Genomic DNA, 13321 nt, shown 5'->3' on the forward strand with positions numbered 1-13321 from the left:
AAATGTGAAATACTTGTACTAAGAATTGCAATATGCAGTCTGAGCCAGTGGTTAAAAAAAATTTGAGCCTCCAAATACTTGTAGTTCCTGAGATTGCAAAGCCCTGCTCGATATCATGATAGCACATCGTCAAAACAGGCTAATGTTGAGTAATGTTGGCACTGCCATACTGAATTCACTAAAACCGGCAAATCAGTTACATCATAGCGTTAAGACTGTAGGGTACTGACACTATTGTAAGTTTAATTTAACATATCTACAGTAAATGGAATAATATTTCTCATGTGAGGTTAAAGTGGGTCCTTTCTCAGCATGCAGAGGCTGGGGGGAAGGGACTGATTCTCCCCTCGCCATCTCTGCCCTCGCTACACCCACTAACTATGATTAGACAGCGACTGTATCTATACTATGCAGGATTGTGGGTTACTGTTTGTAAACAAAGCAAATACCAACCCCAGATTCACTCTCATTTGGCGTTTTGCCTCGCTATATTTGCATTTTTGCAGCGCTGTGTCTCTCGGATGCCAGCAGTTGCGTATGGTCTGGCACGTGGACGCTACCATTTTATAAAGCTCTGACCTCACCCGACCAGTGTGGGGCTACACGACCATAATCGTCCTTAACACAGAAAATAGGAAGAAAATAAGTAAATACAGTCAGAGGGCAGAGAGAAAATGCACCGACATACACGTCAAGTGGGTCAGAAGTGGTGATTGAGAGGGATCACTTCTGTGTGAGTCTGTACATTGCTGCATAATGTACTTTAATATAGTGTAGGTTTTGAAACATGAATCAGTTTTTTGTCCCTACGGCCTCTTTGCCTTGAATAATTTGGACTGACTCCTTCTATGTGTGTGTGACAGGCTGCCAATAATGCTCCCACATATTAGCCAATGAACTGTCAACACCAGGCGAGTATGAAACACTTTATTAGTTTGCGCTCTGTCCTGGAGGTGTAGTTGACAACAGCTGAGGAATAACTTCACAGTATACAAATGGCGTATGTCCAAGTTCCACATGGTACACATGACGTGCACGCCTCGTGACAACGCAGAGGCTCGTAGCTCCATGAGGAAACAAGGCACTTGGCTGTACTGTACATCCTCTATACCTGCTGCTCTGACCCATAATCCCATGATGCCCGAATATTACTACACCCACATGTTAACACATCAGCGAATGAAAAGTTTCATTCATTATTCATAATGGAATCAAAAAGTTAATTCTTTCATCTAAAGTGAATAAAGGGATGTAAGCGGTCGGACAGGCAGCTGGCCAGGTTTTTTTTTTTTTTCTTTTTGAAAGTGACTGACAGACAAGTACAGACGACAGCAAAACATGAATTTTAAATGTGTTTTGAAACAGTAAAGGGATTACTTACATTGGTATTCTGTCTTTGTAAACAATGTAGTAAAATAGACCTGTACTGTAGTTTGTGTTGCAATAGGATTACGATGATGCAAAATGCCCATCGTTAAGCCCCACCACCGAGATGATTTATTTATGGAAACAGTGTCTCTCATAAGTAGTTGGCATCTTGAGTTATGCACATTTTGTTGTGTTAAGATCGCCGCGGGGTGCTTTTAACATTAACAGCAGAAGTGGTCCTAAAATAAATGTGACTGCACAGTATGCATCTCGAAAATCATCTCTAATTGACGTTCGTATTCAGCATTTAAATCAAATAAAAGATATCATTACACCGAAGACACAGTTTGGCAGGGATGGGTGACCATAAGGCCCATGAGTCTGCAGGTTTCCACTCTAACCAAACACCACAGTGAGTGATTTCACTGATTAATATTCCCTGCCAGACAACTAATAAGTGATGTCAGGCAGTGTTCCCTTTTGGTTTGAATGAAAATCTGGCACCACGACACTTGTTTTGCCCACACTTGGCGTGGGGACACTCCGCTGGGTTGTGAGATAAATCTAGGAGATGAGGAGAGTACTAAAAAGATGGAAAACATCCTCCTATACACATTATTTTTTATTTTCTTCTCTAACTTTTGCTTTTTTATTGTGGAAAAACAGCATAATTGATCTCTTCAGACCTCTAAAATCTATCAAGTAAGAAAAGTCTAAGAAGGGAACATCACTTGTAGTCGTGGTAGATGTTGATTTAAAGGGCTACCAGCCAGAACGGTTTGGATCCACTGGGTTCAACTCCACATTGAAATACTGGAGCGCTCTGAGTGTGAGTTTTACAGGCAGATGGCTTTTGAATCATGGCTCTGTGGTACTGAGGGGAAAAATAAATCATCACTCCTCTCTGTATTAAACTTTTCTCTGTGAAAGGTCCCTGTAAAGTGACAGAAAAAAAAGTACAGTAAAGGTCACAGTCTGTATTTTGGCATCTAATGGCAGGCAAGCATTGATCTAATTTTCCCCACAAATCACATGACCTGAACTTAAAGAAACAGTGTGTGAGATTTAGGGGGATTTAGTGGCAGCTAGCAATGAGGACTACAGATTACAACCAGCTGAAACTTCTCCTGGTTAGAATTCCTTTATTGTTCAGGAGGTTTTACCAGGAGTTGAATTATCCGCAGAGGTCTCTTCCTCTCGAAAACAAACTGACCTGGTGATTTAAACCACTGAAAAACTGAATAAAGCAGTTTAATGTTACAAATCAGTGTTTATCCGACACCGTCTGGCATGTTGGAAACAGGCCACTAGCCCAGCACCTGCTAATGTGTGCTCACCTTTTCTCTCTGACAACCAAAGATCCAGATGTTCAGGAGGTTTTTACCAGGAGCCAAACTATCCACAGAGGTTTCTTCCTCCCCAAAACAAACAGACCAGGTGATTTAAACTGATAAAAATACTGAATAAAGCAGTTTCATGTTAAAAAAAAAAAAAACAGTGTTTCTCCAACACTGTCTGGCATGTTGGAGACAGGCCACTAGCCTCGCATCTGCTAATGTGTGCTCAACTTTTTTCTCTGACAAACTAAGATCCAGATGCTTAGGAGGTTTTTACCAGGAGCCAAATTATCTGCAGAGGTCTCTTTCTCTCCAAAAGAGACAAGGTGATTTAAACTGGGAAAAAATGTGATACAGTCACTGTCGTTGCGGATGAGCTGCTAACTATTGTGGCCGACCCGAAGACACGAAAACACAAGTGGCCCTGTCGAGACAAAGTGTTTGGTTTGTCTGTTCTGGGCTACTGTAGAAACATGCCGATGCAACATGGATTTCTGTAGACAAGTACCCACTACCCATGTAGATATAACCAGCTCATTCTAAGGTAACGAAAACCCAACAATTCATATTTTCATTCGATTATGAACTAATGAAAACATACTTATTACTGTATATTCCATTTCTGCCAATATATCCCCTTAAATCATACATACTGAACCTTTAAATTCAACAAACAAGTAAACCACAGATGAGATACTGTATATGGAGTAGCAAGAAATCAGAATTAAAAAGGTGTCTCAATGCAACAACTTAAGACAAATCTGTGGCAGTTTGAGAAGCTGTGCGCGGATTAAAGGAGGGAATAAACATTACTAGACTTCATACATACACTTCTGGAATACTCTTTACAGGCTGATAGATGTGTTCACAGTGTTCAATTTAAAAAATACACTCCCACAAATCACAGCAATACATTTTGAGTTATTCTTAGCACAACAAAATGTGCAGAAAGCAAAGCTTGCCAAATGCATTTCCACAGCTCTGCATTATACCCATCACTGTTGTACTGAAATTCAATACAAGTTATCTGTTTGGATGTGATACAGGCTCCGCTGGTCCGAGTTTTAAAGTGTGGGTGTGATCACATGCTTTTGTGCATGCGTGCCTGTTCAGAGTGACTCTCTAGAGTTCATGGGAGATGAAAGAGGGGCCCAAGGGCGTCTCTGTGGGCTCCAAGCTGACGTGGGAGAGAGTGTGGCTTTGGGAGCGGGACAGTGAGTGATAATGGGAAGGAGGAGCTTTCCCCTGGGCCTGGCCCTCTCCCTGCTCTGAGCTCTGACTTGGCAGGGTTGAGTCTCCTGGTTCTGCTCCAGCCACAGTACCAGCTCCTGCAGCACCACGCTCCTGCTTGTGTTTCTCCCAGGCTGAGCTCAGCTTCACAGCTAGAGCCAGCAGGTTCTTCCCCAGGAACACGGTGGACACACGGGGGTCCCTGTACCACAGCATACCTGTGCCCCTCAGGGCCAAGGTGAAGATGTTGATAGTGACCAAGCTGAGCCATGGGTACAAAGCCTCCTTACGGGGCCCCCTCTGTCCAGGCAGGCCGGTGGCCCCCAGCTCTGTGAGAGCCACACATGGCAGCAGCAGCAGGAGGGCGTAGCAGTAAAAGAAGACCAGGCCCTCGGCCCAGATGGGCAACCTCTGCTCAACGACTCCTCCAGTCCCTGCTGCAGCCCCACCTTGGGCTTCCCACAGCCCCGCCTGCAGGTCCAGCACATCCAGCAGGTCCACCACCACCCACAGGAGCCGGCCCCGCACCTCCTGCTTCCTGCGCTGTGGAGTCATGTGGTCAGCTCCCGTCAGGATAAGAAACAGGGAGGGCAGGCAGATGGACAGCAGCAGCGTCAGCGTCTTCCTGGCCAGTGGGTCGGGCGGTCGGCGCTCCTGCCTGTAGTTGTGGCAGACGAAGAAGAGCTTGAGCTGGAGCAGGGACAGGAACAGGAACCAGAGGGCGTTGGCAAAACCACGACGTGGCGACCGCGCCTCTGACACCACGCCGGCTGACACGAAGCGCAAAGCGAGCAAGAATCCCACATCACCTAGCAACACTGCCGCACACTGCCACACGCCAGGTCCTGGAAGCCCACGAGCCCCCAGCATGCTCTGCTCCAGCAGGTAGAGGTCGACCACTGCCATCGTGCTCACTGTGACCAGGGTTGATACGCACACCTGGGGCGTGGGCACCATGCCTGAAAGAGACATACACACATGCACAGTGGTAAATCTGTTACATTGACAGAATTTAAACTCTGCTCACATCGCTCCTCACAGTGCCATCTGTCCTCAGTAAAACTGACAAATTTGCAGGATAAGAACATGCTTGTTTTTCCTTCAGCACTAATTCAAAACCGAATGTAAAATAGTTCGATTCTAGTTGCTATGGTTAAAGACATTGGCTGCCTAGTAAGCAGTGAGCGCCCTTCATCTTTGGCCAGAGCTACATCTACCCTGGCTGCCCAAGCTGAGAAGCCTGTTAAATTGTGTTTTTTTTTTCCTTCCAACTCTGCAGCTCTTTGAATTAAATAGACTTCATTTTCCATAAAGGTCCTAACATTGCTTCTTTTTGATTCTCAGACTTTCCCCAAGTTCTCTGCTGTTACTTTTTCCTGTGTATTGTTGTTGTCTCTGTTCTTTTTCTGTACTCGTCGTATTCATTATTAATTAATTGCGCTCAGGCGCAGCTAGGTGCCCTGTCAAAGCCTTTTCTTTGCCTCTATAGTCTGCCATGTTTATTCTCATACTGTGCTGCAGTCTTTAATCATCGCAAATTCCCCTCTCATTTCAGATGAATATTGATAACTTGCTATTTGTTTGGAGATGCGTTTGACTCGCGTCTTTGTGTGTACACACTGTGTATGTCTTGGAGGGTGCATGCAGGCAATGCTAATTTGCCTGAACATGAGGGTTCATTCTTTTTGTTGCGGCTCATATCTCAGCCACGGACAGTATAAACCTCAGTATTGACATTGCATGAGGAACGATCATTGACTTTACAGTGTAATCTAACCGACGTCTCTTTATCGTATTTAGGTGAAAAGCACAGCACAGACCAGTGGACTGTCTTTTATCTGCTCAGCACCACTCGGGGGTGTCAACCCCTCAACCGGATCGATGACATTATAATATAAAATCACTACCAGCTCAGATGTGTCGTAATGGCAACAGTTCAGCGTGATCGAGCGGGAGATTGTCAGCATGATTGCGGCCTCTGAGAAAAGTCTGCCAGTGAAAAGTGTGTATTGATATCTTGGCGATGGAAGACACATCACTTTCCTCACTGTAAGACTAACAGGAGCTCTGCCATCTCCTCGGTGCTGTCTGAATCATTGAAGAGGGATGAGGAACTCCACTGGGTAAAAAAAGAGGGTTTGAGATTGTGTGTGTGTGTGTGTGTGTGTGTGTGGAGTAGGAGAATGAGCATACGACTGCAAGTGAAAGATTAATAGGCCTCTTGGCTGTCTACATGCCTAATAAAGTGTTACTGCGTGATGGTAATAGTTCATAAATAAGCTCAGGGGGAGAGGGGGTGAAAGTGATCAAGAGGAAAAGACTCAAATGCAGATAGAAAGTGACTTCCACCCACTTAATATGAAGACATGCAGTTCATGCGCCAGCTTGGCCTGGATGAATCCAAATGTATTCATCATTGCGGCCATTGAAATATCACAGACATTAGAGTTTGTTCTGAAACAGATGAATCAAAGAGATGAGGAAAGGAACGATTGCGACTGATTAATCCGCTTGGAGGCATGGTGGGAGGACAGGCGTGGATCATGCCAGCATTCGTAATATCTGATTGTCTATGGAGCCTTTTGTCTCACCGCTTACTGCAACTTGATTGCCATTCCCCCAAAATTGAATGAATTCCACCAAGGCGCAGATTGAGAGGATATTGGAATTTAAATTTTTCTTTCTCGGGGAACAAACCCAATCAGCAAGGGAGGGAGGGATGGATAAGTTTTACAGCCACAGTTTCAGCTGGCTTTCTCTCGAGGTCGTGCCTCTTAAGATATTCCACCTGCGCCTTAAATTTCACCCTGGAAATCTCCCTGTCTGTCAGCTTGTGTTTGTGTTTTGACTCCCTGTCAACCGCGAGTAATTTATTCTGTTCTGAGTGAGGGACTGGGATGACAGCCCGTGTGTCCACTCCGCTCATCAATAATGACCAAATTCATCATCCTCCTGTCTGGAGGAGTGACACTGCCGCTGACAAGGTGAGGCAACCTACTTCGCTGTAAGCATGAGTAATGGCATGTAATAGTGTGTAGGTGAAGGATTTATTCATTTTTATGTTCTGATTTGTACTGAAAATCCTTTTTTTCCCCAACATCTTTAAGCTCGTGTGACCTCAGCGCACATGGCTCTCCCTCCATCTGCACCATGTGTCTATGTAATCATCCAAAAAAAGCTCCCAGTTTCTTTGCAGCACACACTGACAGAGATAAAGCAAAGGGGTGGGGTTGCCATTTGTTCTCTATTAATATTGGGTGATTTCCAGGTTGACAGAAATCCATGTAGAGCAAAGATTAATTTGTCTACACCCACAGTTTATCTCCACAAACAGCCCCCCCTCCTTGGAGCTCCCAAATCACATCAAAGACCAGATCCTCCACAAGTTATCACAGGTGCCACTGGAGCACCAAGGGCATCGGGACAACATCTATGCCATTATGTGCAAACTAATTAATTAATAGAGAGCCAGGCAGTGTGCAATCCCTGATAATGCACTGCTGAATAATCCCCTCTCCAGACTAAAAGCCACATGACTGAAACATCTGTTGATTTGTGAGGTAGCAGCCCAAGTGTTGCCCGAGGGTGGATTTTTGTTGCATTTTTATTTACAGAGTTATCACGTTATTTTTTTTCTTGAAGATATCATTAGCTGCCCCAGCATGCAGTGCGACGTCTTGCATCCTCTGGCAATTTAACAATCTCTATGAAACGGCTTCTCTGCAACACCTGTTTCATAACTGCCCTATTAACAGCAGGTACTGTGGCTTTATCCGTGCATGGTTGGTAGTAAAGTGAAGCTTTAGTTACCCAAACCATTCGTCTTGCACTTGGGCTCGATCCTTTCTGGCTTGATTTGCAGCGCGTAATGTGTGTTTTTTCCTCCTCCAAGTAGAGGCGCAGTCGGTGACCAATAAAGTCTCTTTTATTGTCGTTGATGAGCCGGGCTCGGTGATAAAGTCCTCCTCTCACAGTCCGGGTGTTTGTATAGAGTCAGGCTGCAGGAGAAGGCTCATCTCGAGGCTGTTTCAGGGGAAAGTCATCGCCACTGCCACACCAAGCAGACCCCGAGTTTGTCGGAACAAAAAAAAAAAACCCGGCTCATACTTATCAAGATTTCCCCCCCTGTGCAGATCTGGCATGGCCGATGTCTCCGCGGTTATTGCAGAGGCTCGATGTGAATCTGGATCTGTCACCTCCCGCAGTGCCGTTGTCGGTTTATCTTTTCGCCCAGCAGCGGGGATCAGAGAGCCGTGCAGGGGCTCGCTGCTGCTGCTCGGGCGGGCTCCGGCTGTGCGGAGCAGCCGGGGGAAGTCGGTCAGAAGTGGAGCAGCATCAGCAGCAGCAGCGGCGGCGACGCGGCATCGTGGAAAGTGGAGAGCCGCAGCCCGAGAAGATGGCTCACGAGAGAGAAGAGGAGAGGAGAGGAGGACGAGGAGAAACTCACTCACGCTGTCCGACTTTGGTTGTGGTGTTAATTTGTAAGCAGGTTACGTGCTCCGCTCCAGACCTCCCACCCTCCTCAGTTTCTCCTCCTCTCCTGCTTCACCAGCAGCTGTGGAAGTTAAGCTGGGAGATGCTATGAATATTTGAGAGCACCCGGTTACAGTATACTCATTGGTTATGGTAATCATGATGATGCCACTTGCAGAAGATTAGTTGCATTGTTTGGGAGCAGGCGGATACCTTATTTACCCTTCCTCGCCTGAAATTAGAGCGGAGGAAGTGGAGCGAAAGATGCTTGTAGCCTGTAGACACACTTAGAGCTCAGAAGGCAGATGTTACAACTTTAATTAGTCCTCCTTCTGTCTACTTACTGTCTTAGTCACACAAGGAAATCATCCCTCTGTTGCAGATTAACTCATTACAGCCGGCTTACTGCCGCTTAAACAGAGGGATTGGGAATTTGGTCCAAAATGAATCTTTTGGAAACTGTTTTTAAAAAAGAAAAGCTGGCTGCTTTCCACGTTTAGGAATTTAATTTTGGCTCCTTTGTTAGCCACAGTTGCAATTTGAGGAATTTCATGGCGTCACCTCTTCTTCGAGGTCCTGCTTCTTCAAGTGTATCTGAAGGCGTTCCAGCTTGCACTTTAGCAAAGGCTCAAGTCCTCAGCTCCCTCGTTTCTGTGGCTCTCAGTTGTGCCGGGTTCATTTTAGACTGAGAGGTTTAATCAGACTGGTGGGGAAGGGGATGGAGAGTCATCTTTCTTGTCAGATTCAGCTCTGCGCTCCGCTGGCTTCCAAGAGAAGGAGAGATTTTCCATTTTCCTCACTTCAGCGTGCTTTTTTTCCCTCTTTGTTCTTCTTCACCCGTCTTCTTGTTTTGGCTGGCTTCTTGTCACCCCTCTGCTCATGTTTATCCCATTCTCTCCTCCATCCTGCTACTATCCCCCCATCTTTGTTTTTGTTCCCTGTGGGTGTGGTTGAAGGTCATTCTGCACACTGGCTCACTTTCAGGGAGGAGAGAGAGAGAGAGAGAGAGAGAGAGAGGGAGAGCGTGGCAGGGAAAAGGACAGCGAGAGAGTAGTGAGAATAGCAGAGTAGGGCGAGGGGCAGCCAGGCGGGCAGGCTGTCCACAGTACTGTGCAGTCATCACTTTTCACTTCAGACATGATTGGGGAAGTTTGGAAGGACACATGGGGTTACAGACTGTCCAAGAATGCTAAAGGCGTCAACACTGAGTCATGCTCCACATCAGACCCGAGGCTGACCTCTACAAACATGGCAAATGCAGAGGACTAAAACCCCCTCACCTTCCTGCTTTTGGCTCTTTCTATCAGTGTCATCTCAGAGTGTGAGGTGTTGCATTGTCACACCCGTGATGGACAGTGCAAAAAGATCAGTGCAGCAGAAATGGAGTATCGTCCATCCTTCTTTATTCCATGCATTTCTCGTCCTTGTCAAAACTTGGCGCTTATATAACCCACAATGCAACTCAACGGCTGACAGTTCAGTCTCACCCTGCATTCGTGTTGTGTTGGAATAATCAGAAAAATAACATCCCAACTGGAAATAATATCACATGAACGCCCCCCCCCCCCCAAGTCGAAACAACTCGGAAAGTCTGCAAAAATTTTGACTTGACGTCATGTATTCAGGATTCCCACAGTCACAGAACTCCTGGGAAAGTTATGAAATAATAAAAACTGTTTTCCAGGCCTGGTAATTGTTTGGAACTAACAGTATGTTTTGGAAAGTTGTGAATATATATTGATTTGATAAAATATATCCATAAAAATCCCAGAACATGTTTACCATCACATGAAGTACATTTCTAAAAGCTAGTGCTGTGGTGTGTAACTGTTGAAATGTCACTAGAATCACATGATTGGTGTTTGCAGTAGTGATAGGCATGAGTACACTTGTTTGCCCCTCTCACATGTGAACATGATTTTTATATGTATTTTTCACTATTTAAGGTGGGTTAGAATGTTGTGTATTGCTTCGTTCATCCCCTCCTTGCCCCGCTGCCCCTCTGTGTCTGTTTATCCTGAGACTACTGCTGTGGGAGTGTGAGCCCCACACCTGGGGACAAATGGAGAGAGTACACCTGCACACACATACACAGCGACAGGGCTTACTGTTGGCATGGCTCGGCTGACGTAACGTACCTGTTATTAACAGGTTAAATGACAAAGTCAAGCTGTTTCGTTGTCTGTGTGGGTTTGTTGGGACCGTTAAACTCTGCTGCTGCTGCTGCTGCTGCTGCTGCTGCGTTAGCTTGTGCTACTTGGCAGACAGTTAACTGACTCTGGAGAGAGACGTTCAGTGACAGTCCTTTATTGCTGCATCTAACCTATGTAAACGGCAGTGACAGAAGGATGGCTTTTTCTTATGTTAACTAGTAATTGGTTTAATGGACTAACTGAGGCCTGGTTGTTCAATAAATTTCCATTTCCTGTTGTAGGCCAATATGCGTTCCTATTCTTACATTAGTTCTCTTTTTTTAAGTACTCAAGTACTTTATTATAATTTAATGCCAGTACTTGAATATGGAAGATACTTAAAATGCCCATCCCTAGTATGCAGCTAGTTGGCAGCAGGAATGTTTTACCAGTAAGGTGGCTAAAGTTAGCAGTTTGCTTATCCACAAATGCCATGGAAGTGTGTGTTTAATAATGTATGGCTTTCAAACGACAAATATAATACATGGCTCAATAAAGAGCCAGCTTCTAGTCCCGCTGGATATAGGCTCTGAACCAAAATGTTTGACAGTGGCAACATGGAGGAAATGGCTCAACCATGCTAAAGGGAAAAGGCATCAAGACAATCAAAAGACTGCTCAACAGAGCACCAGTGTCAGCACATATCCCACCTGCTGTAGCCAGGCCTGATAACATTACTGCCTTGTGTCTACAGTGAAGACACTTTATTCATTATCCCATGCTACATTGGTGCTACAGTTCCTGTTGTAAGGCAGAGCACACTGGAGTAAGAGCCTCATTATTGCGCTAATGATGAAGCTCTTATTAATCCACGTTGCATAGAATTAGGTTGTAATTGTTAGTTGCCACATGTAGACTGTCCTTGAGCGGTGGTTCCCAACTGGTCCAGCCACAGGGTCCAGATTTCTCGGTAGTCATCAGTTCAAGGTCCACACAGTTTAATATATTCAGTGTCATACTTGTGTTTGGCTATGTTGCCAAGCTATTTTGCTGTCTCTCAGTTCTTCTCAAAGTCAAGGATGCTTCCTTGAGAGGATGGGTCCTTCCAAGTTGGGTCCTACAGAGGCTAGGCAAGAGTCCTTCCCTGCATTCGATGAACACACATTGGACTAGGCCAGCTAGTCCCCAGGTGTGCATCGTTAAAGAGATCCCGCCTTAAGTTCCAGCAAATCTTGCACAAAGAATTGTGGGTACTTCATGCCTGCTGAGGATACACACATTCATCCTTGACAGTTCTCTGAAGGAACAACACGGTCCTCGGCTGAATTTGAAGGATCCTTGACATTGGAACGGTCCTTCGGCAGGATTCGATGATGTAGCCTCCTTGAAATTCAGCTGTGTAAGGATCCTTCCTTAACTTTGAGAAGCTCCGTCTGTCAAGTAGCTGTCCATTAGTCACTCACTCTACAGCAGGAAACAGCACTTCAAAATAAAAGCTCTGTGCTGGAAATTTACTCTGCTTCAAAATAAGGTGTGTTGTTGTGTTGTTTTTTTTGACACATTTGTGAGTCAGTTGCGGTCATTTATTAGCATGGGACCATCCAAGGAGCACGTGAATGCAGCATGAAATTTGGGTGTGTTATGCTAATAGCAGCTAGCTTGTGACATCACTTGAGGCAATGTATCAGATTTCTCGCAGCTCCCTCTGGAGACACAAAAAGCTTTATACATCTTGTTTGCATATGCAGTCATCCTCCCCAAGACCCTTAAACAAGCTTTGATGTGTAAAATCGATGATGTTCCCTCTGAATAACACCTTTTAGTGTGCAAAATTCACTATTGTCCCTTTTGAAAGCTCCACAAATACACAACACAAACCGCCGCTTTCAGATGCTGTTGCATTTTCTTCTTTCTTCCAACCCCTGACTCTCCTTCTTTGTGTGTCTCTCCTCCACTTGTCAGCGTGTCTTGTGATTTTTCAGACATCTCCTGCGTGGAGCCTCAGCTGCTGCCTGCAGTTCGGGCTCCTGTGTTTCTGCTGCAGCCTCCACACGTGATTAATCATGTGAAGTGGCAAAAAGCACAACACTGTCAAGACTGTGAGGGGGACCTAATGGAGTTGAAAATGGGATGTTTTGTCGTGATGCAATCCATTTTGTTCCACACTTCGGCTGCTTGCTTTCTTGCTTGCTTTCTCCATGCCCTCAAACAGCAAATTCTTCTTCCAGTGCCAGGTATGAAAAAAAGTGAAGGCTGCGTCTATTTTGAGCAGAGATCCAGACAGCAAAAGCACCACTAAGAAGTTTTGGCTTGTTTTGGTCGCTATAAAGATGATTCTCCGAATTTGGTTCGCTCTGTCAGTTCTGCACTCAGGCCTGTGTGAGCGGTGCTCCTCAGGTCTTTTATGCAGGTCTGTGTATTGGCCTCAGCACAGTTCACTGGAGACGGGGGGCGAAAATCGTTTTCATTTTCCACTTTTAAGACTAATCCACTGATTCCAGGGTGGAAAATTAAGTAAAATGCATGTCCAGCGTGAACTCAATTTATTCTGTGCGGTGCTGTGATGCTGCGTGCATCTGTGTGTGTGTTAGACCTAAACTGGTCTGCTGTTCAGCCTCTCAGTTACCCCCTCTGCAGCTGAGGGGTTCAACATGAAACCTAATCAGCTGTATGACGCTACAATGGGGCCGAATGTGATAAAATGCCAACAGCGAAGCAGATTAAATGAACAAGGTAATGAAGGTAATGAATGAGAGTGTTTCACACTGAAGAGTTTAATTA

The 13321-nt window shown here is 45.3% G+C and overlaps 2 protein-coding genes across 2 annotated transcripts in view; one reads left to right on the forward strand and one right to left on the reverse strand.

Annotated features, from left to right (window-relative positions):
• mrpl11 (mitochondrial ribosomal protein L11) overlaps positions 1-13321 on the forward strand; it is a 63322-nt gene that overhangs the window by 31052 nt on the left and 18949 nt on the right. The gene's annotated exons all lie outside the window — the stretch shown is intronic.
• On the reverse strand, positions 923-8500 carry tmem265 (transmembrane protein 265). Its single transcript, XM_049586467.1, has 2 exons — positions 7746-8500; positions 923-4894 (listed from the first exon to the last, which is right to left on the reverse strand). The coding sequence occupies exon 2, from the start codon at positions 4890-4892 to the stop codon at positions 3828-3830; it is 1065 nt and encodes a 354-aa protein (XP_049442424.1). The 5' UTR covers positions 4893-4894; positions 7746-8500; the 3' UTR covers positions 923-3827.

Source organism: Epinephelus fuscoguttatus, linkage group LG9 (genome assembly GCF_011397635.1).
Source record: "Epinephelus fuscoguttatus linkage group LG9, E.fuscoguttatus.final_Chr_v1".
Taxonomy (NCBI): Eukaryota; Metazoa; Chordata; class Actinopteri; order Perciformes; family Serranidae; genus Epinephelus; species Epinephelus fuscoguttatus.